Source organism: Adiantum capillus-veneris, chromosome 27, assembly GCF_014529385.1.
Source record: "Adiantum capillus-veneris isolate H3 chromosome 27, ASM1452938v2, whole genome shotgun sequence".
Classification (NCBI taxonomy): domain Eukaryota; kingdom Viridiplantae; phylum Streptophyta; class Polypodiopsida; order Polypodiales; family Pteridaceae; genus Adiantum; species Adiantum capillus-veneris.
Window position 1 is genome coordinate 55296741 of NC_140957.1, and position 26761 is coordinate 55323501.

Sequence of the window (26761 nt, forward strand, 5' to 3'; positions counted from 1 at the left end):
CATGCCAGTTTTTATGAACGCTGATTCGTACCTTACTAGAATATCCTCTCTATTGGTTGTGAGGTGTGCTATTTGGCTCTTTTCTCTCGTGGTTGTGAGGGTGTGTGATTTGGCTCTTTTCTCTCGTGGTTGCCTATGGCCCATGGAAATTCACAATTTGACACATACTTAGGAGAGCATTTGTCAAAGCTATGTGGCTGTGGATAAGGAAGCGAGAGATCCTATAAGGGCCAATTCACACTTAACGTATTAAATCCTCTTCCAAGTCATCGCGGAATATGTTTGTCGTCTGCAACATTACCAAAGATCGCCATCGCCCAAAACTAAGTGTTGCTGCAGCAGGTAGGTTTACCACTTCTCTTTGCAGAATCGCTTCCAATTATCGCCATGGCTGCATCTAGTCTACCTCTATCGGCGTTGGTTTGATTCTATCTCTGTGTGTAGAGGTTTTGCCCTCCTCTTGGAATACTACATGCATCGGGACAATGGATTTGTGGTGATCTCTAGGGTTCGCACTTCATGGAAAACCTGGCTGCGATGCCACACTTCGTCACAAAAAATATGGAACCTGATTTTCTTGGCCTAGGGTTGTCGCTTCCCCCGCTTTCATGGTTGGATGTTCGGGTCTTTTATGTGAGGCTGAGCTGCTGCTCACTTGATGATGCACCGGACACTCTGACAATTAAATTTGGTCCCAGGCCTATTGCCTGCACCTTTGAAATCAACGGATGCAAAGTTCCTGCCTCAGAGGAGCCCATCTCCACTCTTCGCAGGGACAGAGTCGACAGAGAATCTTCTGAGGTTACCTATGTTGGAACGGATAGACTTCGCACCACAGGTTCATTGTCCTTTGAAGTTTGTCATAAAGAAGAAACCCTTATTTGTGGAGCTATGGAAAATACAGAGGTATGGCTAGATGGACAAGGTATTGGCAGGATTGGTGCTGTTGGTACCCTTAACAAAAGGTACAAAGCAGAGTGGGTTATGGAGTGTAAGTGTGCCATCTCATCAGCATCATGCATTTTCTTGAAGAGACGAGTGGACCCAATGAATGTGAGTTTGGCTGTACCTTCGATGGAGGTCTATGTCGCTGGACGTTATTGTGGGGCTCCGGTTGTTTTGACTCAGACAGTTGAGCTCGTGGTGCGGCGGAAATTAGGTCGGAGAAACACCTTGGATTCCATACCTGAGGTCGAGGAAGTGGAGAGATCAAATAGCAGTTCTACCGCAGCTGACATCGCAAGTCAGGTACAGTTTGTTTTATTTGTCAAGAATAATGTGTAGCAACATGTGCTCTGTTGCTGCCTCCTGTGACCACTCTGAAATGTAAGTTGGCAGGGCAGTCTATTTAAGTAAGTAAAATATAATGACGCCCATTGGAGGTGGGTATGCTGCTGTGGCTGACTTTGGGGTTAAAACAGAAATCTGAAATACATAGATTGCTGGTTAAATTGATGTAACTATGTGCTTGATAAGAAGCAGGAGTATAGCTGCAGCTGAATTTGGTTCAATACGTCTAGCTAGAGGCTCCTTGAAGTGGACATGGTGTTTAGGCTATAAATCAAGGACAGGGTCCTGTATTCAATCTGTAAGCTGGTAGTCTTTTCAAGTTAGTGACTTTATGATGCTCATTGGAGGTGGATGTGGCTGACTTTGGGGTTTTAACGGAAACCCGAAGTATATAGGTTGCTGGTTCAATAATTAAACTGATGTAGAATTTTTTTATTAGAAGTAGGTGTATAGCTGCAGCTGACTTTGGTTCAATACGTCTAGCTATAGGTTGTTGGTGCTTAGGCTATAAATCAAGCACAGGGTCCTGTATCCATCTGCAAGCCTGTGCTATGCTAATAGTATCTGCCTCATTCATAAAAACATTGACACTCCCCTCAAGGATACATTTTGATATTTGTCCTCTAAAAGGCAATATCCTCCAATATTATAGTTTTCTTTGTAGTTGCATTGTCAAATAAGTTCATGAGGTGGACGATCTATTTGAGATCATGAATACTTCGATAGTCAAGAAAAAAAAACTAATCACTAGCCACACTTTAAGACTTTCCTAATGACAATGCACCATAAGGACTAGGCTTGTAAGTCGCTTTGTAAGTGAGTTTCAATTATGTTTGGGCATGATTAGGCCTTCGCATTTTTTGGATAGACTCTACTCTCTTGAGTATTTATGGCACCATCATTTGTCATTTCAGAGGATTTGGAGCACAAGACAGGTGATCGTATTGAGGTTCTCTCTGTTAGAGGTGTCAGCGGCTGTTTGGTCGGGTGGTGCTACACTCGGGTCAACATGTGGGAGTGGCTCAACTGCAAGGCGCGGTGAAGGACGCCAGCTTCTTGGGCAGGGATACTTTTGTTGCTATTTTCTCATCACAGGAGCATGCCTCTAGGGTCGTTAGCCACACTCCCCTCGCTTTCAGGAACATATTGATTTTTTTGCCTATGTGGTACGAGGATTTTACTTTAGCTGTTTCTGATGATAGATGCCAAGTCTTGAGGTGTCCTTTAAACATTGCTTGTGTAGAGCTACGTGCACAGTTTTGGTTGCCAGGCATGTTGTGGGAGATGGATTCTATTTATGGTATACCATTTATGCATTCAATATAAAGCCATACATCTATGCCATCTATAAAGGTGGCTACCACCCCTTCCACAAGGTTTTTAGATACCATCACTATAACCGGCCTCTACATCGTAGAGGGTGCTACTAATTCAATTAGTTGTCAACTTTACATAGAACACTGAGAAGAAAAGAGAACACAGAATCCAGATGCATCCAGCGACTAGAGTGTCACTGCGCACACGAAGACCGACACCCCTTGTTGGCCCCAAAGACTGGTGCCCCTGTCGTATTTCTTTATTCAATTTAAAATGGACGATCGAACACTTAAATCATACTCTCACAAAGCTGTCCAAACCTGGTGAGGGCTAACATTGCAGGTTTTTGACCCAATTTTGGTAGCATAACAATGCCGAATCCCGTGTAGGTCAAAAGTATCTGCCTAGGACGGATTCCCTCATGCTGTAATTCCCTGTTTTGCCCTTGCTAGGTGCCCAAAGCCCTGTACACGCATCCCAAGGCCTTCTCGAGGCGCCCCTGGCGTTCTCTTGCAGTCTAGGTGCGAAACCCTAAACCTGCAGAAAAACACAGCAGGCTGTAATTCTCTGTTTTGGATCATTTTTAGCGGAGCGAACACGCCTACGCGTGTCCCTAGGGTTCCCGCACGCAATGGGACAGTTCCCTCGTAATTTGGACGAGTTCTCACATGAGAAAACTCTCCAAATTCGCAATCTTTCGTGATGGAACTGTGCGTACGTGTGGAGAATTAGCAATTAGCTAATCAGATTCTTGTTCAAAAGGCTCTTGCCTTGTGAAACGCACATAAAACCCTTATAACCGTACATAATCATCTGAGTAGCCCAACTAGTGGGGCATTACCATATGTGTAAAGGGGAGAGAGAGAGATGCAAGGTTGCATCCGTACGTACGGATAGATAGTGTACGTTTTAAAAAAAATAAAAATAAAAAAATTATTATTTATAATAATCTCCACAAATTTAAATTTGTTTTTTTTGTTTTATTGTTTTTTTAGGGGAATCTTGCCATTGGGCAATGGACTAAAGTTTATTGTAATATATAGTGTATTCCCATTTTTCTGTCTTTTTGATGGTAGAGTCTAGACTGGTCACTATAGCATGATGTATCCATCTTTGTATGAGCATTGATAATCAGTTCTCAATCTTGACTCTTGATGTTTTATGTATTTTGATTCCGGTATCATGGTATGTTGAAGTTTTAAGTTTTAACTTTTCGCAACCGTGACTCATGTTTAGTGCTATTGAAATTTGACTAAGTGATGTATTCTAAGAGTTAACTTTTAAGTACGGATAACATTTGAAGCAGTATCTAATGGACATTGAAGTAGTATCTAATGGATGTTTGAAGTAGTATCTATGTCTAGACTCTATGTAGTTCCTTGTATGTATAAGCTGAAAAAGGCTAAAGTCACTATTCTTTTTGTTGTTACAAATGTTACGTACTGGTCATGTACCTTAAAGGCCGATCCGTACAGAAGTACATACCTTACGTACTAATTACGTACCGTACACTCCGTACCTTTCCACCTTGGAGAGATGCGCAAGAGCAAATCATCGCGCTACATAGAGCAATGGCAAAGGCAAGCTTTCCATTAAAGCTGTGATTACCTGCGCCCACTACTCACACACACTGTAGGTCACAATGCTTCAAAAATCAGCCTCCACTTCAATTTTGGGCGCCCCCTCTTGGATGAGGCTTTTGGAACGTGTGTGTTGGCCTGCATGTAGCTCCCCTAGTGCCATGTGTCCATTTGACTCCCTTTGGTTTAATTTCCTAGTACCCACCAACTTATAAAGTTGTGACTTCCCGAGTGGCCCAAATTCCATCTAGCGCACACAGGCTTCCATACTCGTCAGTATTTAGTGCTAATTGGACTGACCAGTCTTAGACTGACCGACCTAGATTCCCGATGTGAGAAACGTGTTCGACCGCAACCATTTCACATTGGCCATGCAATGTCCACTTGCACCTTTTCAAGGGTCCCGGGGAAAACAAGTAAAAATAAAATAAATAAAATATGCAGTACATATTTAGAGAAGGCAACAAGAAAAGTACACTTGGTGACAATCACTTTTGAGTGGGAAATACCGAACCAATGCCTTACATGTGATGAGATGGGGCATCTGGTGAGGGATTGCCCTAGAGGGCAACAACAAAGATAGGTTGGTTGTAGGATAGGACGATCCGCACAACCACAATAGGCCCAACAGTGAGCAGAGTTCTATGTAGCAATAGGACCTGCGTCACAACACGATGGAGATCAGAGGGGTCAAGAGTGTGGAGCAGCAAAGTGCTTAGCAATAGCTCAATGTTGATCAGACATAAAGATAGAGATAGAGACAGGCAGGTAGACAGGGATAGACACGGCCTATCTTTGTTTACAGACGGGTAGTGAGATGGAGGCTGGAGAAAGCAGAATAGCCCCCAAACATACCTCTAAAGGAGAGGTTACTTGATCAGGATCAAGAGGAGGTCAAAGAGCACTTGGATAGAGAGAGAGAGAGCATGAGGACCAACAGTCGGTGGCAATTCAGGATCAGCCTTGGATCCCTGGATTAGCAGTCTCTTGGTGAATTGTTTCATCATCATCTTCTTATTGACAACTCTCTCCCTTGTGTTTATTTATTGTCTTTTTTGCAATCAGATGATACGAATTGGCGGGCATTTGTCCTACGTGGAGCTCTTGCCATTGCGGATGTCCTATTGTCTTTTTCATCTCTAGTGGCTCTTGTGGTTATTCAGTTTTTTTTGTAAATGGGAGGGCACCCATAGTCACAGGAGACCCATTTTTGGGCTTCCCGTCCCTACTTTTTCGTCCCCACTTGCCATCCCGCCCTCTTTTTTACACAAAATCCATATGAGCCCCGTCCCCACTATGAGGGCACCACTTGCCAATGGAAAAGAATAGATTGAACAGACTTTAGATGCTTCAAAACAACTGAAGTGAAAGAGAAACACTGTACATGAATGATGAAACGGAGAGTGGCAGAGTTCCACCCAAAGAGAGCACTAGCTCCAAACGATAGCCCCCTTTTCGGTATTTCTTTATATTGCTCCAAAATTGTACAACACTTGCATGCGGTAGAGTGTCAGAGTGAGAGCCCACAATTCATATTTAAAGGCCCTAGGTGATCTAAAAGCAGTTTACATGAAAAGCATCAAACTCAAAAGCAACGGGTCCAAAGGCTAGCGCTAAAAAGCTGCCGACACAAAATCTGGAAATCCGTATAATTGCCACGTCAGCATGCTAGCGTAAATCTAGCCGTTCGTACAATAGTGATTATACAATGGGGGCTTGGGTGCTCCTTATATACTAGCTCTGGGGGCCTTAGGTACCCCCCTTCAGCAAATTGCCCTCCTGAGGACTTTGACAAAATAAGTATATGAATACGTAAAGCCAAAATAAATATTGGGATCACATTGGGCTATTCACTTGAGATGCTATAACTTTAACAGCCCCCGCCATGCCCAACCAGCTTGCGCATGCACCGCCTGCCCTCGCATTCCCCGCCGTGCCCGCGTCTGCCTCGCTTGCCCCTGCCTTGCCTAGCTACCCTTGTTGACCTTCCTGCACACCCCTATCTCGCTTGCACAGCTAGCGAAAGGTGTTGTGTCATGTGCAGCGGAATTGAAATGGTGAAGATCTAGGTTTTACACTTCCACAAATCTTTACTTTTCTCTTGGCGTTAATGATTGCTTCTTAGTAAGAATGATGGTTCCTTTTATTTCCTTGAGAGAGAGAGAGAGAGAGAGAGAGAGAGAGAGAGAGAGAGAGAGAGATGGGGTCCCAACCAACCCTCTCAAGGGCCCCCCACACCGTTGCCATTGTGGTATTTGCTTTTGATTGCGTAAATGGAATATACACACTATAACAGACTTGGCACCCTAAGTCTAGAATGTGTTGCGACCTGAGAGAGAGATTCACTAAAAATACTTCACAACTTTAAATCTCAATTCGAGACGACACGGCCCGGCGTAGTTCTGTGCCCAAAGGTATTGGCCCCAAAACCTGGCATCCCAAAACATACTTTGCTTAAGATTTATTATATTAAATCTTGAGCAAAGTACAACTCCCGTAGGGGTCCTCTGCTCTCAGATTATGCGTCCAGATGCACTGAGAAGTGAGGCCCCTAGGGTCCTTATATTCTTACAAGGGTTGCCAAAAAAAGAGCCCCAAAGATTAAACTCAAAAGCAAAAGAGTCCCAAAAGCCAATTGGTTAAAAATTTGCCAGCAAAAAGCATCAGTGCAATTTGCGAAAATCTGTACAACAGCCTTGTCATCAGTCAATGTGAAATACAGAGATCCGTACTGCGTGCCACGTCAGCATCCACACTGCGTGCCACGTTAGCGTCCGTACTTCCTACCACGTCAACGTTTGTACGGCTTGCCACGTCAGCAGTCTGCTAGTGTTCGTACTGCCTGATCATGATACGCCACCATTTTGTGACATATCACCCTCTTGAAAGAATTGTAATCGCCCTCGATTACGCCTGCAAAACAGACAAAGGCCATAAACCAATTCAATAGACATCGACTCTAAGTACCAACGCACTAGACGACCCAAATCCAACACTTCTACAAAGACGACAGTCACATCACATCACATTCAGATCACAGTCAGATAACATCACATAGAATCTAGGACCGTGGTTCCTGGCGATGTCTTTAGCAATCGCCTCTAGATCAGTGCCGGACCTCATTGATGTTGATTAACTAATCCCATATCACGATCACTTCCATGGATTCTGAGTCCGAAATGCTGCAGTCATTTGGTCGATCATTCCACTCAAGCATTATCGTGTGCGAGTAATCTTTTTCGGTATCTCATGACGAAGTACTTCTTTCATAAAGTCATTTAGGAGAATACTGTGAGCCCGTCACCCAAAGGGAAATTAGTGACTTTATTCCATCCAAGTAATCTGTGACAAAGGAGTGGAGTAACTCCCCTCTTGTGCAGTCCCGCCTACACCAGATTCAACCCTTTGATCTTTGGGAACTCTTGGAATAGCCATATCCAAATCTGAGGAGTATTTGCTAGGTTCTCCTCCTCCATCAAATTCGCATTTAATGCCGGATGTTTCTTAACTAAGAACCATCGTTGTCGTTTTCTCTTTCCCGTCTTGGAAAGCCAGTATCTGTTCGTGAACAAGTATCTTCTCGCTCTTTTTCAATTCAGGTTCATCCGGGAGCTATCATTACTCCAAATCCATTATCATCATCTCATTCATAATCGTGCTATATGCTCACAAATAATAGGTTCTATTATACAACATTGGTTTCATCCAAAAATGCAAAATCTTCTTCCGAAAAGTCTTATTTTATAAATTCATATAGCAAAATAATGCTAATTCATCCATAATGTTCTATCTACAATCTGTTTTGGAACGAGTATCTCCTCGTCCCGTTGTATTTCCATTCTGTCAGTCATCCTTATTCTTGTGCTTTGTTGGGGCACCGTGCGGCGATATGTCCTTGTTCTCCACATTCAAAACACTTTCCTGCTTTGAAATATTCATCTTTCTGGTCTTCTGTCAGTCGAGATCAAGTTCTCTCTCTGTTCTTCTGTCAGTCGAGATCGTGTGTAAGGTGCAGTGGAAGTGAATGTTGAACTTTGCTCAAGATGAGTGCTCCGAATTGTGCTCAAGGTTCCTTTTACTTACGGAAGGGAGAGCCTTCCGTTCCTTTAGTGAGAGAGTGCAAGTGATCACAAACAAAGTGGATAAACACTTGTGAATGAAGGTGTTGAGACTAGAGATAGAGAGAGAAGAATACGACACCAGAATGTTGTCAAACCCTCTTCCGAAGGCCCCACTCTCTATGGCGAGAGCGGTCTACTATTGATTGCACAAATCTCTACAATGCTTTGGACTTGCCGACGATGTCGACGATGATGAGGACGACGACGAGAGGACTGAAATCTGAAAACGCTAATGGCTGAAATCTGCAAATCCTTAGCTGTTGAATTCTGACTCGACGTCGCGGACGATGTCGATGGCGACGCACTGAAAACGCAGATGCTGAAATCTGCGTTTTCTAGGCTGAAACTGCAAACGTTGGTCGATCCGACCGTGCGGCGAGGATCTGTTGCGGGAAGGTCAGATCTGCGAGGTTTGGGACTTCTACTGCGGTGTGTGACTGCTGAACTGAAAACGCTGGTGCTTTTGATGGTCTTGTCGCGGAGAATCTTCAAAACGCTAGGCTGTCATGCTGATGCAAAAACGGTAGGGTTGAATGTTGTCTTGCTATCGCCAGATTGTCTTGCAAATGCAAAACGCTAGGCTGGTTGCTAGAACCTACTATTGCCGGGCTGATCTACAATGCAAAAACGCCAGGGCTTTGCTGTTGATGATGGCTGAAAAACGCTAGGCCTGCTGTTGGCAAAACGCTAGGTTTGCTGTTGGGGGGAAATCTTGCTGAGAAGGTGCCTGTTGAACAAGGTGTTCCTGCTGCCTCTTCTGCCAGAAAGTGCTAGCGCTAGGTTTCTTATGTACTTGCTTATCAAAATTGCCCTACCCAGTTTCCCAACAAAAGTCACTTGAAAATAATAAGTGAAAATTGGCTAAAATAGGAAAAATAGGTCTATGCACTGTAAAAATGCTCCTGATGGGTTCTAATGGAAATCTGATGATCATGCTGTGTGCAACCATAGGATATGCATCTACTCTAAGTGTCTGGACATGCACGGTTTGCGAACAGACTCACAAAGGTGCCAGATCACTTCCTAAGCTAAGTGAATTGAACCCGTGTCATGAAGTAGCTTGTCCACGTACACATAGGGTTAGATGTGCACGTGACATCCCATCCTTTTCAAAGTGAGGTACTGATACCGAACTGTATGGCGTCGAGGGAGATCGCCAACATCGTTTAGAATCCTGGAAAGGACTCTTCGCCGGCCCACTTTGAAGCGTGGGTCATGCGATACTTGAACTTCATAAAGGTTTGCAATGCTTGCTTCTTTGGGCCGCGCCGAAAGTGACAGTCATTTGTGGCTCCTTCAATGCTTTAACTTCGTCTATAGTCATGCGTCTTACCTTCTTCAAGAATCTCCGAGGATGAAAATTCCTGAAACCACTTACAACACAAAAACATGAATATACCCATTCCATATAAAGTGACTGGAAAAATTCTAGTCTTCTTTAAAAACTGTGCATGCACTGCAGATGAACATGTAGAGTTCATCAAACACACGCAAACAATGGGGTCGAATCTTGACTTTTTGATCTAAATTAATCAACTATGGCAAAACACAATGGAAATGCTGATGCTTGATGCTCAATCCTTCTTGTGCTCTTTTGGATACTGTGTCATGCCAAGGAAGAGACATGGAATGTGAATTCCTTTGGTGCAAACATTTCATCTTTTCATGTATAATCCGCATACATCCGTGCTCATTCATGAGTGAATCGTGTATATCGTGGCATGCCTATAAAAAGGGATCACATAAGGACGTTGACTAAAATACAGGAAAGCATCACGAATGAAACACTCGAACAATGTGTGCTGACCAATCATTTGAACACATAATACTTCCTATGGGGGTTCTTTAGAAGTCGACTCGAGAGCCAAGATCGGTTCGTCGTGATCTATCGAATCTGCAATGATGTTAGCTTCACTAGACAAAGTATCAACTAAACCATCATCCTTGTGAACAATCACATCTTTATCATGCAAATCATCATGCTCGTGAATAATCACATCTTGATCATGCAAATCATCATGCTTATCCTGATCATGCAATTCATCAGGTTTATTATAAGGTGTAGCGGAATGAATGTTGTTCTTTCTCAAGATGAGTGATCCATATTTGCTCAAGGTTCCTTTTAGCTCTTATGGAAGGGAGAGCCTTCCGTTCTTAATGGAGAGTGCTATGATCACGAACAAAGTGAGTGGACATTGTGCGTGCAAGTGTATGAGATTGAGAGATAGAGAGGAGAGATACGACACCAGAGACGTTGTAAAACCCTCCTCCGAAGGCCCCACTCTTGTCGGCGAGAGTGGTCTACTTATGATTGCACAATCTGGTACGAATGGAATGCATGGGACTGATGCAAGTCTAGGCTATGTTGACGACGACGACGGGGATGACGAGGCTGACACTAGGGTTGAAATCTGCAATCTTCCTATTGCTGTCCAAAAACGCTATGGGCTGACATCTGCGACTGAGACAAAAACTCTGTGTTTGGGGCTGTTTTTTGTGGGTCTTTGATGCTGAAAATCTGCAGGTTTAGGGCTGAAAACTGAGGAGCTTCAAGGCTGAAAACTGATGGTCTTACCGGGGCTGAATCTGCTACTCTTCGAGGTTGAAACTGGCGGGTCTTCTACTGCTTGGGATCGCCAAGGCTGGGATTTGCAAGGCTGGGCTGATCATTCAAAAACGCTAGGGAGGTTGGATCCGCAAAAACGCTAGGGAAGCTGTGAATTCTTCTGGCGATGAAGGCTGATGCAAAACGCTGATGTCTGAACTTGCTGGCGATGGGTAGATGTGGAAAACGCTAGAGGATGGCTGATGCATAAAACGCTAGCATGGGGGTTCTTGCTTGGAGGAAGTCCACCAAGGTCCTGTTGAGAAGATGCCTACTGAGCTTGGCTCCTGTTGCCTCTTCTGCCAAATAGTGCTAGCATTGGTTTGCTAATATATTTTCTTACCCAAATTGCCCTACCTACTTTTGTTGGGAAGTCACTTAAATTAATAAGTGAAAAATGCCAAAAATAGGTAAAATAGGCTAAATGCACCGGAAAATTCCCTTGAAGGATTCTGATGGGAATGCTTATGATCATGCTGTGTGCAACCAGAGGATATGTATCTACACTAAGTGCCTGGGCATGCACGGTCTGCGAATAGACTCACAAAAGTGCCAGAACACTTCTAAATCTAGATTGACTGGACTGACTGAACCCTGATCATGCTGTAGCTTGTCCACGAACACATAGGGTTGGATGTGTCACGTGACATCCCCTCCTTTTCAAAGTGAGGTATTGGTACCGAACTGTATGGCGTCGAGGGAGATCGCCAATAGCATCCGAAATCCTGGAAGGGACTCTTCGCCGGCCCACTCTGATGTGTGGATCGTGCGGTACTTGAACTTCATAAAGGTCTGCAATGCTTGCTTCTTTGGGCCACATTGAAAGCGATACAAAGTCTTCTGTGGCTCCTTCAATGCTTCAACTTCGTCGAGAGTCATGCTTCCTTCTTCTTCAAGAATCTCCATGGCTGAAAATTCCTGAATCCATTTTCAACACAAAACCATGAACATACCTATTCCATGTAAAGTGAGTGGAAAAAATCTTGTCTTCCTCAAAGATTGTGCATGCAATGTAGATGAGGAGAGAGACGGAGTGCCAAACCGTTCACCACACACATGCAAACAATGAGATCGAATCTCTCTTATGATCTAGAGCAATCAACTGTGGCAATTTACAACGGAAATGCCTATGCTTGGTGCTCATACTTTCATGGGCTCTTTCGGGTACTATGTCATGCTAAGGAAGATACATGGAATGTGATTTTCTTACATACATACTTTTCATCTTTTCATGAACAATCCGTATACATTCGTGCTCATCCATGAGTGAAACGTGCTCAACGTACAATATGTCATGCCTAATAAAAGGGATTACATAAAGACGTTGACTAAAATACAGGAAACGATCACGAATGAAACACTTGAACAATGCGTGCATATCAATCACGAGAACACATAATACTTCCTGTGAGGGTTCTTTGGACCTAGGCTCGAGAGCCAAGATCGCTTCTTTGGGATCTATCGAATCTTCTTGTGGGGGATCTGTTGAACTCGACTCGAAAGCGAAGATCGATTCTTCATGATTGATCGAATATACAACGAGGTTAGCTTCGTTAGAAAAAGCATCAACTAACACATCATCCTTGTGAACAATCACATCTTTTTCATGCAACTCATCATGCTTGTGAGAAATCACATCTTGATCATGCAAATCATCATGCTTGTCATTGTCATCCAAATCATTATGCAAATCATTGGCATCCAAATCATCATGCTTATCATTGTCATTCAAATCATCATGCAAGTCATTGTCAATCAAATCATCATCATGCTTCACACAATCATGCAAATCCTTTGTGTCATGCTTTGGAGAAGAAGAGACTGAGAGAGTCGCCTTTCCCCAAATCTCTTGCATCTGTGCCTGAACTTAAGAATAGAGTCTCCAGAACTCTTTGTTTTGTCGGTCGCTCTGTTCTTGTATTGCTTTGGCTGCTTCCTTGCTACTTCTCGTTCTGCTCTTCTTTTTGCGTGTCTGCGTTTCATTTCTGCTATTCTTTCTGCATTTCTGCGATCCATTTCTGCTTTTCTTTCTGCATTTCTTGCTTCGCGTTCTAACTTCCTTTCCATAAACATCTGCTTCAACTCCTCCATAGGAGTTAATGCAATCTTTGTCGTAGATGTGGAAGGGGGAGGGTCGGAAAAACCTCCTGGTGGGGAAAATTCTTCTTCGCCTCTCTCATGCTCATCACCTCTAAGCGAAGTATCCATTCCGCTTCGAGTGATGACCATCCATTGAAGTCTTGGGTTCTTGAGGTTTTCTTTCGCTTGCAAACCGCGTTTGAGAAGGATCTTCTCTTCATCCGAGTTCTACTCCTTTCCGCGGGCGCACCCCTCGGCGGCCTTGCGCTCACACCAAGGTTGCTTTTTCCCACCTCACGTCGATTGGCCGGTCGCTAAGTGCACGGTCCACTCTCAATGAGTGAAAAGAGACACAAGGGGAGGCTGGACAAGCCCTTCTTTCTTGGAATTCCTATCACTCTTCAAAAACACGATTAGGAATCGACACGTCCAAGCGAACTTGGGTTCGTGCGACCGCAACAAGCAAAAAAAAATTCTTGTGATTCTTGTGGTTCTTTCCTTGAGTGATGCAGAACACTGCCAAAGCTCTGATACCAATGTTAGGTGCAGCAGAATGAATGTTGTTCTTCGCAAGATGAGTGATCCATATTTGCTCAAGGTTCCTCTTAGTTCTTATGGAAGGGAGAGCCTTCCGTTCTTAATGGAGAGTGCTATGATCATGAACAAAGTGAGTGGACACTGTGCGTGCAAGTGTATGAGACTGAGAGATAGAAGAGAGATACGACACCAGACGTTGTAAAACCCTCCTCCGAAGGCCCCACTCGTCGGCGAGAGTGGTCTACTTATGATTGCACTTGGGGATGACGAGGCTGACACTAGGGCTGAAATTTGCAATCTTCCTATTGTTGTCCAAAAACGCTATGGGCTGTGTAATAGACTTGGACACTCCAAGTCAAAAATCAATCGCGACAGCACCAAATAACCACTTCAAAACAATTCACAGATCACAATAGATTTGCACTGGCTCGGCGGAGTTCCGTGCCTAGAGATATTGGCCCCAAAGACTGGCGCCCCTTTCGGTATTTCTTTTTACATTAATCAATTCAAAGTACAAGAGAGTGGCTAGGGTTTCACTCTCAGACTCTGCGTCCAAATGCTCTGAGAAGTGAAGCCCTCTCCACATATTTTAAGGTACAAGGGATGCCCAAAAGAAGAGTCCCACAAGCTTTTAAAGTCAAAAGCATAAGAGCTCAAAAGCTCTTCTCTCTCAAGTTCTCCTCTTTTTTTTGGTTTAAAAAAAAGCATTCTCTTCAAAAGCGAAATTCGCGTCGCTTACCATTTTTTTAAAATTTTTTTTTTCAGCCTCCGCGATTTCCAGAAATTAGGGTTTCTGGCAGGAATAAGGGTTTGCAGGAATTTTAGGGTTTCTGGCAGAAATTAGGGTTTTTGTTGTTTGCCACGTCATCACTTTGTAACATACCCCCCTCTTGAAAGCATTGTAATCGACCGCGATTACGCCTGCAAAATTGACAAAAGCCATAAACCGTCTTAGCAGACACTGACTATTAGTACCTACGTACTAGGAACACACATCTAGCACATGTACAAAATCGACAGTCACATCACACGACATCACAGGACATCACCAGACATCACATGACATTCAACGTTCATTTGGATCTTAGACCATGATTTATCGGCAATGTAGCTAGCAATCACATCTAGGTCCAATCGGGACCTCATAGATGTCCGATTGACTAACCCCTATTGCAACCATGTCTATTCGAGATCAATCAGACCAAAATGCTGCAGTCATTTCGGCTCTCAGTTCCTGTACTCACTAGAAGTCAAGAACAAATCAGTATCATAATAAGGAATTCCATTTCATAAAGTCATCCAGCAGAATACTGTCAGCTCTCAATATCCCCGAAGCTCAAAGAGAGATCAATGACTTTAGTATCAAAATCAAGGCATCTGTTGACAAAGGAGTGGAGTGACTCTTCTCTTGTGCATCCCACTGCACCAGATCTCCGGCCAAGCTGAATTCTGGGTTCCATTTGGAGTAGACTATGCTAAACCAAAAGCATTGAGGTAAAGTTTCACAATCTGAAGAGTATCTGCTAGGTCCTCCTCCTCCATCCACTTCGCATCAAGTGCAGGATAATTCTTGAACTTAACCAAGAACCGCCTTCGGACTTTACCCTTATTCTTCGTATCCTTATGTGCCAAAATCTGTTCAGGAACAAGGATCTCCTCGTTTTCTTCCACTTCGGGTTGCTCATCAGGCTCCCCATCATCAGGCACATCACCGTAACAGGTTTCAAGAGACTCACATACAATGCATTGTGAATCCTCTAAGTATCCGGCAGTTTCAATCGGAAGGAGACATCATTTATCTTGTCATTGATTTGGAAAGGTCCGTAGTATCGCATACTAAGCTTTGGAAAAAGCCTCTCCTTTCCCTTTTTCTTTCGTAGGCGTGCCTTCTCAAAAGTAAGAGCACCCAATCATCCTCCTTCAGTTTCAAGTCGCGACGATGGCGATCCGTTGCCTTTTTCTGTCGTTCTTGAGACTCCTACAAAGTCTCGTGAACCTTGGCAAAAGCCGGATCCAAATCTCGCGAATATTCATCCGCTTCAAATATCTAATCTTTCGTGCTCAGGAAGGATGGAACCTTCGCAGCACTTTTAACAATCTCACATGGCGTCTTCCCCGTCGAAGAGTGTATCGTGTTATTGTAGGCAAATTCCACCAAAGGTAAGTTCTTTTCCCATTGAGTCTTCTGAACCGAGATACAAGACTTCAATAAATCTAAAACCACTGAATTGCAATCTCAAATTGCCCGTCAGTCTGCAAGTGGAACGATGACGAGAACTGCAACCGCGTGCCAATGTCTCCCAAATTGCCTTCCAAAACAAACTCATAAATCTGGGGTCTCTGTCGGAGACAATCGTCTCAGACGTGCCATGTAATCGGAAAATCATCGTGATCATTCTGTGTTCTCGGGAGATCTAAAATGAAATCCATTTCAATACTTTCCCAGGGGCGGGTGGGTATGGGTAAAAGGATGTAACAATCCCTGTGTCTTATGCCTGTCAAACTTGACCTTCTGGCATACTGCGCACAACTCCCCTTTCATGGTGGTAGCAATGCCGCGGTGACCCGTAAAAGGTGGACAATGGCATTCAGTCATAACCTTATCCCTCAACAGCTGTGTAACGCACAACATAGTCTTTTTCATCAAGTAGCCTTCCCGAAGGGAGTATCCAGCTACTGTCTCCCCATCCCGTATCTGTGTGAAAATATCTGCAAAATCTGTATCTATGGCATATTGATCGACCATATCCTCGAAGCTCATATGATGTATCGCGGAAATAGCCAGAACCAACGGTTTCCGAGACAAAGCATCTGCCACCACATTCTTCTGTCCCTGCACATGGACAATCTGGAAGTGGAACTGTGTCAAGCTGTTCGCCCACCGCATCTGCTTTTCGAAAAGCTGCTTGTGTGACAAGAAGTAGCGCAAACTCTGATGGTCTGTAAAGACAGTAAAATCCGCTCCGAGTAGGTAATGCCGCCACTGAGTAAGAGCATGGATAACCGCCAAAAGCTCTTTCTCATAGATCTGTGATGTCATCTCCGGCGTAGAGAACAAATGGCTCTCGTAAGCTATGACATGGCCTTCTTGCATCAAGACCGTACCCAGACTATGACCACAAGCATCACAATATACTTCAAATGACTTCTGCAAGTCCGGCAAAGTCAAAATAGGTCCCGTAGTCAATTTCTCTTTCAATGTCCGAAAGGCAGTCACCTCTGTGGGTCCCCACGAAAAAGGTACTCCTATCTGTGTCAAGGTATGCAAAGGGGAAGCAACCTCTGCAAACTTTCGTATGAACCGCCTGTAGTACGAACACAGTCCCAAGAAGCTTCTAACTTCATGGACATTCCTCAAATCGGGCCAATCACGGATAGTCTCTATCTTGGCCGGGTCCATTTGCACTCCTGCTGCTGACACAATGTGTCCCAAAAAGTGTATCTCTGGTAGGAAAAATACACTTTTCTTTGCATTAATCACTAATGTGTGATCTCGTAATGCCTGAAAGACATGAAGCAGATGATCTCTGTGTTCTGTCTCATTCTTGGAGAAAACAATGATGTCGTCAAAGAAAGTGCCAACAAATAGCTTATTCTCGAAAAATCTTGTCCATCATCCAGTTAAATGTCGTAGGAGCATTGGTTAAGCCAAAAGGCATCACCAAAAACTCAAATAACCCAAAAGTCATTCGAAAAGCTGTCTTGTAGACATCTCCTGGCGCTATCCTGATCTGATGATATCTACTCTTTAAGTCAATCCTGCTAAAGCACGAGGATCCCTGTAACTTGTCGAGTATATCATCGATTCTAGGAATTGGAAATCTGTTCTTGATGGTGATTTCGTTGAGAGTGCTATAATCGATGCACATTCTCCAAGATTCGTCTTTCTTCAAAACCAACACTGGAGAGCAATACGGTGAAGTACTAGGCTGGACAAGACCCTTTTCCAAGAGGTCTTTCACTGGGTTCATAATCTTTTCATTCTGTACTCGGCTCACACTGTAAGGTGGCCGATTCGGTGGCGTGCTTCCAGGTATCAGATCAATGGTTTGATCTTTAGGCCCTCTGAAAAGCAATCGGCATGAGTGTGGAGAAAAATCCTGGCGTTCTTTTGATCAGGTCAAAACATATTCAATCTTTATCCATCGTTCAGTTCTCTCCCAAAAGAATGAGTAAGAAACTGAAGTTCATCAAGTACAATCTCTAAGCCCTTCATTTATCAAAGTCGCTTTCTCGGCCCGGTAGTCAACCACGGGGTAGTTCTTGTGGTACCAAGAGATCCTGAGTAGAACGTCACTCGCGTGCCCTGAACACCCCTGTCATTGCAAATGAAGTTCGCCAATGCTCGGTGTAATGGCAACATCCCATCCGGGTGCCAGTCGAACTACCTCCGCCTGTGGTGTCAGTCTGTCGGGCGTAATTCCAAATCGAGCCGCCAATTCCAAGTGAAAAGAAGTTGGCCTTGGCTCCTTCAAAAGAGCTTTCTGATCCTTCACTTTGCCCCAAAAGCGGCAAAGTTTGTACTTTCATTCATTAGATTCGGTGCAGGTCCCACGCCATGTGGTACCAATTCTGCTTTTCTATCTGCCTTTTCTGCCACATTCCTCAGCTACTCTCGAACTCTCAAGCCTGTCGTCGTTCTTTATCATTCTGTTCTTTCTGTGCCTTTTTAGGACACTTCGCGGAGATATGTCCATGTTCCCCGCATCCAAAGCACTTCCCCTCTCTGATGAAGCGAGCTCTCTCCTCAGGAGTAAGCTTGGGTCGTGCATCCTTTTTCTTTGGGTTGCTCTTTTTCTTTCTACTTTCATTCCCAGAAGTCTGTTCGGCTCGTTGTGTCATGGCCTTATCTGTGGGGTAGGTCAAACTTCCAGAGTGAATGGCAAAGCCCCGCTTCGCATGACTCATCAACTCCTAAATAGAAGCTGACTTCTATTCCAAGCAGTGATCTCGGATCTCTATAGGTAGACCCAAGGTAAACCGTTCAATCTGTTCTCTGAACAAGATCTTCTTGAATGAAGAGGCGGGTAGAAAAGAGCTCCAGAATCTTTCACAATAAGCATTGATTGTGTCTTTCTTGGTCATCCGAAGATGGTTCCAAGCAGCTCGTATATCTCGTTCATATTCTTGCGTCAACCAAGAAGGAATAAAAAGCTTCTTAAATTTCAGCCATTTAACTGGCGCAGTCTTGTTTAAAAGAAGCATGGACCACCAAGTACGAGCATTCCCCTTAAAGTAAGAGGCAGCTCTCCGAATCTTGGAGTGCTTTGAATAGCGTCCTCCCGCGAAAGCGATGTCAAACTGTTGTATAAAAGACAAAGCCTTCGAAGCATCTGAGTATCCTGAAAAAGTATCAAACTTGATCGAGTGGCCACCTTCCTTAAACTCTCGGACTTTCTTGCTTTTATCTTCGAGAAAGTCATACTGGTTAGCTTTGTAAAAAAAATTCTTCTTGCTCGCATAAAAGTTTCCGTCATCGGAATCTGAGCTGTCTGTACACGAGTCCTCAATAGAACTGTTAGTCTCTGGGCGAGATGTAGCCTTTTTCTTGCTCTTTCCGAAGCTTTGTTTCTTGCTTCGCTTTTTGCTTTTTCTGTCTTCTTCACTCGAGTCTGAAGAGCTAGAAGAACTGTCAGAAGAAGAAGAAGAACTAGGTAAGCCTTCAAACTTGACACGCTTCTTCTGTTTCTTTGCCTTGTCGAATGTCGACCGACGACCCAAATATCCCGGGAAGTTAGTGCCTTTCTTCTGCTTTTTGCCGTGCTTTTTGCCTTTCTTTTGCACGTCGAAAAGCTGAGCAATCCGTGCATCAACCATGTTCTCCAGTTCCTTCTCCGTATATTTCTTGGAGGCGGAAGGTTTCTTGAGAGCGGGTTTCGGGAGTGGTGTTGTGGTTCTTTGCCACTTCATCTGTACCTCTTTCAAAGAGGTCTGGTTAAAATATTTTGCCATCTTCGGGTCCTTGGCAAAATTGAGCATCATCTTTGTTGCATCGCCAATCAATTGACAACGCTCCATCTCTCTTTGCTCCGCCTGAGTAGGCCGAGGCGGGCCATACTCTCTGTTTGAATCTTCGTTGTGATCCCAGCCCGCATCTCCAGATGCAGAGGGAGTCGACTGATCATTGCCTGAAGCCATAGGTGTCGCGGAAAAAAAAATTGGGGATCGGATTTCCCGTAGAAGAGAAATCGGCCGTGCTCTGATACCACTGTAACAGACTTGGACACTCCAAGTCAAAAATCAATCGCGACAGCACCAAATAACCACTTCAAAACAATTCACAGATCACAATAGATTTGCACTGGCTCGGCGGAGTTCCGTGCCTAGAGATATTGGCCCCAAAGACTAGCACCCCTTTCGGTATTTCTTTTTATATTAATCAGTTCAAAGTACAAGAGAGTGGCTAGGGTTTCACTCTCAGACTCTGCGTCCAGATGCTCTGAGAAGTGAAGCCCTCTCCACATATTTAAAGGTACAAGGGATGCCCAAAAGCAGAGCCCCACAAGCTTTTAAAGTAAAAAGCATAAGAGCTCAAAAGCTCTTCTCTCTCAAGTTCTCCTGTTTTTTTGTTAAAAAAAAGCATTCTCTTCAAAAGCGAAATTCGCGTGGCTCATCATTTTTATTTATTTATTATTATTATTTTTTTTCAGCCTCCGCGATTTTCGGAAATTAGGGTTTTTGGCAGAAATTAGGGTTTTTGCTGTCCGCCACGTCATCACTTTGTGACAGGCTGAAATTTGCAACTGAGCCAAAAACGCTGTTTTTGGGGCTGTTTTCTGTGGGTCTTTGATGCTGAAAATCTGCAGGTTTAGGGCTGAAAACTGAGGAGCTTCAAGGCTGAAAACTGATGGTCTTACTGGGGCTGAATCTGCTACTCTTCGAGGTTGAAATTGGCGGGTCTTCTACTGCTTGGGATCGCCAAGGCTGGGATCTGCAAGGCTGGGCTGATCATTCAAAAACGCTAGGGAAGCCGTGAATTCTTATGGCGATGAAGGCTGATGCAAAACGCTGATGTTTGAACTTGCTGGCGATGGGTAGATCTGGAAAACACTAGAGGATGGCTGATGCATAAAACGCTAGCATGGGGGTTCTTGCTTGGAGGAAGTCCACCAAGGTCCTGTTGAGAAGATGCCTACTGAGCTTGGCTCCTGTTGCCTCTTCTGCCAAATAGTGCTAGCATTGGTTTGCTAATATATTTTCTTACCCAAATTGCCCTACCTACTTTTGTTGGGAAGTCACTTAAATTAATAAGTGAAAAATGCCAAAAATAGGTAAAATAGGCTAAATGCACCGGAAAATTTCCTTGAAGGATTCTGATGGAAATGCTTATGATCATGCTGTGTGCAACCAGAGGATATGCATCTACACTAAGTGCCTGGGCATGCACGGTCTGCGAATAGACTCACAAAAGTGCCAGAACACTTCTAAATCTAGACTGACTCGATTGACTGAACCCTGATCATGTTGTAGCTTGTCCACGAACACATAGGGTTGGATGTGTCACGTGACATTATCACTATCATGCAAATCGTGTGTCGTGCTTTGGAGAAGCAAAGACGGAGAGAGTCTCCTTCTCCTGAGTCTTTTCAATCTCTGTCTCCACATTAGAAAATAGTAGGACCAACTGTTGCATGTTTTGGTCTCTTTGTGCTTGTCTATCTTCGGCCGCCAAGCGCGCTTGCTCACGCTCACGCTCCAAGGCTACCCTTCTGTCTTCGGGCGCCAAGCGCGCTTGCTTACGCTTACGCTCTAGGGCTGCTATTCTTTCTTCGGCCACCAAGCGCGCTTGCTCACGCACACGCTCTATGGCTGCCATTATTTCGTTGTGCTCGCGATCCCGTTCTGCTTTTCTTGCTTCGCGTTCACGAGCCAATTCAGCCTTTCTTGCTTCGCGTTCTAACTTTGTGTCCATCATCATCTTGTCGAAAGCCTCCATAGGAATTAGTGCAACCCTTTGCGTAGATGGGGGTCGGAAAAACCTCCTTGTGGGGAAAACTCTTCATCGCCACTCCCATGCTCACCACCTCCATGCGAAGTATCCATTCCGCTTCGGGTGATGACCATCCACTGAAGTCTTGGGTTCTTAACTTCATGAGGAACTTGGGTTCTTGTGGTTCTTGGGTTCTTGAGTTCTTGAGGTCCTGGAGTCTTCTTGAGGTTCTTGAGGTCCTGGAGTCTTCTTGAGGTTCTTGAGGGTCTTGAGGTTCTTCTTTAGCTTGCAATCTGTGTTAGAGAAGGATCTTCTCTTACCCAAGCTCCTCTCTTTCCCGCGTGCGCACCCCTTGGCGGCCTTGCGCTCACACCAAGGTTGCTTTTTCCCACCTCACGTCGATTGGCCGGCCGCTAAGTGCACGGTCCACTCTCAATGAGTGAAAAGAGAAACAAGGGGAGGCTGGACAAGCCCTTCTTTCTTAGGTTTCTTGTCACTTCAAAAACACGATTAGGAGTCGACACGCCCAAGTCGACTTGGGTTATGTGTGGCCATAACAAGCAAAAAAAATTATGTGGTTCTTTCCTTGAGTGATACAGAACACTGCCAAAGCTTTAATATTAATGTAAGGTGCAGCGGATGTGAATGTTGAACTTTGCTCAAGACGAGTGCTCGGAACCGTGCTCAAGGTTCCTTCTACTTAAGGAAGGGAGAGCCTTCCGTTCCTTTAGTCAGAGAGTGCAAGTGATCACAAACAAAGTGGATAAACACTTGTGAATGAAGGTGTTGAGACTAAGAGATAGAGAGAGAAAAATACGACACCAGAATGTTGTCAAACCCTCCTACGAAGGCCCCACTCTCTATGGCGAGAGCGGGCTACTATTGATTGCACAAATCTCTACAATGCTTTAGACTTGCCGACGATGTCGAGGACGATGAGGACGACTGAAATCTGAAAACGCTAATTGGCTGAAATCTGCAAATCTTTATCTGCTGAATTCTGACTCTATGTCGGTGACGATGTCAATGGCGACGATGCGACGACGACGGGCTGAAAACGCAAATGCTGAAATCTGCGTTTTCCGGGCTGAAACTGCAAACGTTGGTCGATCTGACCGTGCGGCGAGGATCTGCTGCGGGAAGGTCAGATTTGCGAGGTTTGGGATTTCTACTGCAGTGTCTGACTGCTGAAAACTGAAAACGCTGGTGCTTTTGATGGTCTTGTCGCGGAGAATCTGCAAAACGCTAGGTTGTCATGTTGATGCAAAAACACTAGGACTGAATATTGTCCTACTGTCGCCAGATTGTCTTGCAAATGCAAAACGCTAGGCTGGTTGCTGGAACCTGCTACCGCCAGGCTGATCTACAATGCAAAAATGCCAGGGCTTTGCTGTTGATGATGGCTGAAAAACGCTAGGCTTGTTGTTTGCAAAACGCTAGGTTTGCTGTTGGGGGGAAATCTTGCTGAGAAGGTGCCTGTTGAACATGCCAGAAAGTGCTAGCGCTAGGTTTCTTATGTCCTTGCTTATCAAAATTGCCCTACCCAGTTTTCCAATAAAAGTCACTTGAAAATAATAAATGGAAATTGACTAAAATAGGTCTATGCATTGTAAAAATGCTCCTGATGGGTTCTGATGGAAATCTGATGATCCTGCTGTGTGCAACCACAGGATATGCATCTACTCTCAAGTGTCTGGACATGCACGGTGTGCGAACAGACTCACAAAAGTGCTAGGTCACTTCCTAAGCTAACTGAACTGAACCCATGTCATGAAGTAGCTTGTCCACGTACACATAGGGTTAGATGTGCACATGACATCGTGTATCTATCTGTTGTTGTTTCTGTTCTTACTTGTTGAAGGTTCATCTGGTGGGTAAGTCAAGTTACCTGAATGCATAGCGAATCCCCGCTTAGCATGTCCCATCAATTGTCTATGGGAAAGTTTAACAACTTTCCCTTTTCCAATCCGCTTTTCAATCGAGCTTTCTTAAACTTAAGCAAGACATATTGTCCTTTTTCAAGTTTGAGGTTTCTTCTGTGCTTGTCTGCTTTTCTCTTCTGCTCTCTTGAGTGCGAAGAATTGCTTGTTTTACTTGTTGATAGGTTGTATCAATGTCACGTACATAGTACCAATTTGTTTGCTGCAAAGATGTTTTCTTTGCATCAATCGTGATTCATGATTCGTTATCAGGTTCATTTGGGAGCTGTCATTGCTCCAAAATCATCATCATTTCATTCTTAATCTTGTTATCTGTGCATAAATAGCAGGTTCCCTTAGTTTCATATTGTTGTCAGGTTCATTCTGGAGCTATCATTGCTCCGAATTCGTCATCCATTATCATGGATTTCACTTGTTATCAGCACATATCTAGCAAGTTCTTTTAGAGAACATTAATGTCATACATAAATCAAATTCATCTGTGAAAATTCCTATTTCAAAGTTCTTCATTCACACACTTAGTTCATACTGAACATAGTGTTTCAATCATCTAGTCATCTCCTCCGTCCAAAAGTCTTGATGCACCTAGATCCCTGTGTAGCCATCTCATCCCACGGGAACTCTTGATGCGCTCACCACAACATCTAGTCATTTCATTCATATGGGGATCTTGGCACACTAGAATCATTCAACATGCATCATCATTCAATCATTCAAATTCATCATTCTTATCTCGAATCGAAAGGATATCCGATTCATTCCTGAGCTGTCGTCGCTCTCGATCTCACCATCTTTTCCTTGATTTCACCTGCAAAAGAGGCAAGGAGATGGCTCACCTCGCTGCAAAAGAGTGGATGTCCAGCTCCATGCTTCCCAATCCATACAGATGTGAGTTCCTCGCTCCTATTTCTGGCTATCTATCACAAACAACTAGATTGTCAGTACATAAGTATCTCTTTCAGTGTCCTTTCTAGTATCGGGTTCCCTTTCTGGTCAACAGTTATGTTCCAGCTCTTCCTGCGAGTAAGCCGAATCTTGACTTGGAGTGTCCAAGTTTGTTACAAACTCTTGGCCCGTGTTCCAAAAGTTCTAGAAGTTGGCGGGTTAGGTTTTTAAAATCCTAACCCCTTTTCTTTAGGCCCCTCGGCCACAACTTCTGTAGTTCTTGTGGGTTCTTAAACCCCTTGTCCTCTCGGCCATTTCCTCAGTTGGACACGCCAAGTCACCAACTTGTGACACTTTCTCTCTAAGATACAAAATTGTTTGCTTTTATGTGAACCGGGTTTGAACAACGTTCAGAGAATGCTATGGCTAGTATTTTAGCTGCCTAAGATTTTGCAAGCCCGTCATTGATGCTTGCGGCGTGATTATTCTTGATGATCTTTAGCCGATTTTGACGAGATGGAAGACTTTGTGTGCCAAAGGAAGATGTGCTCAAACGAGCTGTAACGGGAACAGGCACCATGTGCCAACGGAAAAGAACAGACTGAACAACTTTAAGCTTTTCAAATAGCATTGAATTGAAAGAGATAAACAACACACGGGATACAGAGTGGTGGAGCTCCACCCCAAAGAGCACTGGCCCCAAACCTTGGCGCCCCTTAATTATTTCTTTATATTGCTTCAACATGGTACAACTCCCATGGCTCTGCTCTGCTTCTCCCGCGGATAGACTGCCAGAGTGAGAGCCCATGGGTCATATTTAAAGGCCCTAGGCCCAAAAGCAACTGGTTACATGAAAAGCATCTGGTCCAAAAGCATTTAGTCCTAAAAGCTGTACCAGAATCTGCAAATCCATACACTTTGGCACGTCAGCACCATTAGCAGAATTCTGGTCATCTGCCACATCAGCAGCCCAACACAATTCGCTGCGTCCGCATAGCCTGTTAATGTAATCTCGGGCAGTCCGTACAGCCAGCTGCGTCATCAGTTCTCCACACATTATGCTGGTCCTGATTTATTTAAATGGTTGTGTGTCCCTTGGGCTCCCATCGGACAGTGTTCCCTAAGTTGGTAAAAAGTCTTTCTTTAATAACTTCCTCCCTAGGCAAGGATCTGTAAGTTGGTGGGAACCTCGTCTTCTTCTGCTTCTTTCACTGTTTCTAAGGTCTAGGCTCCTCGGTTGGGATCTGCGGATTGGCTCCGTTCTTTAGTGGCTTGACATGTCAGCAGTTTGTGACTCAAACTGAATGATTCACGATTGCAATTTGCCCTCTATGGGAAGATACAAGAGGTTTGATATCCTTGAGACTACCAGCACAAGATTACACGCAAGCAGAGATACGCGCAAGCAGAGATACCTAGATTAATTTCTAAGAAGCTTATTCTTCTCGAGGTTGAGAAGGTGTAACTGAGCTAACAGATTCTTGGATAAGGAACTTCTGATGTGTTGGAAAGACTTGAATGACGAGTTGTCTCGTGACTCTAAGACTGATGAGTTTCTTGGGACTTTAATACAGTCTGAGTGAAAGATGTCCTTGAGAAATTAGAGGACAGACTGAGACTTCTCCTAATGGAGTTGAGTACAACGTCAAGTTTTGAACCGGTAAGGTTAGTATTGGATTTTTGTTTAATTCACCTTTTTTCTCAAGAAAGGACCAACTCAACTTAATACTGAGCAAGAATGAAGTTTTTTCTCCCGGGCAGTTCGTTGGACCACTGCAATTGAGGACAATTGCTTGTAAGTGAGGGATGTTTCTGAATTAGCTTTATTTGAAAGAAATATAATTCTAAATGAATTATTGGATTTATAAGTGAGAGGGTTTTCTCGCTCGAGACATCCGAGGACACATATTTCTAGTGTGTCATTCAAAGGAATGACCCTCCAGTTTGTTGCCTTCGGGCCTGCTTTGCAAATGGTTATGTACTTGCCCTCAGAATCGGCACCATCTGGGCGTTCTGAGGGATCTTTTGAATAATAGAAATCAGGTTCTTTCTTTGGTAGAGAGAGAGAGAGAGAGAGAGAGAGAGAGAGAGAGAGAGAGAGCTAAAATTTGGTTCTGCTGGTGGAAACAGGTGGAGGAGCATTCTTTCTATCAACAACTTGATTGCAAGCAACCAGGACTGTTGGGGGGCTACATGCAAGATAGCTACATGGAAGGGGAAGAAGGTGAAATTACTTGGTTCAATGCTGGTGTACGAGTTGGTGTTGGAATAGGCTTGGGAATGTGTGTTGGTATAGGGATTGGTGTTGGATTGATGATGCGAGCTTATCAATCCACAACACGAACCTTGCGACGACGGCTCTTTTAGTTTTGTATGGTGTTTTATGTACATGTGGGGGTCCTTTGTAATAGTATATTTAAAAAGAAAGCTTAATTTGATAAGATATAATCAGATGACAAATTACACTTTTGTCCTTA

At 44.1% G+C, this 26761-nt stretch overlaps 1 protein-coding gene across 1 annotated transcript; it reads left to right on the plus strand.

Moving 5' to 3' along the window:
* The first annotated feature begins 202 nt into the window (after positions 1-202).
* Positions 203-26761, plus strand: LOC147422010 (uncharacterized protein At1g01500-like). The gene is made up of 3 exons (XM_086502469.1): positions 203-342; positions 445-1248; positions 26415-26761. The coding sequence occupies exons 2-3, from the start codon at positions 520-522 to the stop codon at positions 26649-26651; spliced, it is 966 nt and encodes a 321-aa protein (XP_086358595.1). The 5' UTR covers positions 203-342; positions 445-519; the 3' UTR covers positions 26652-26761.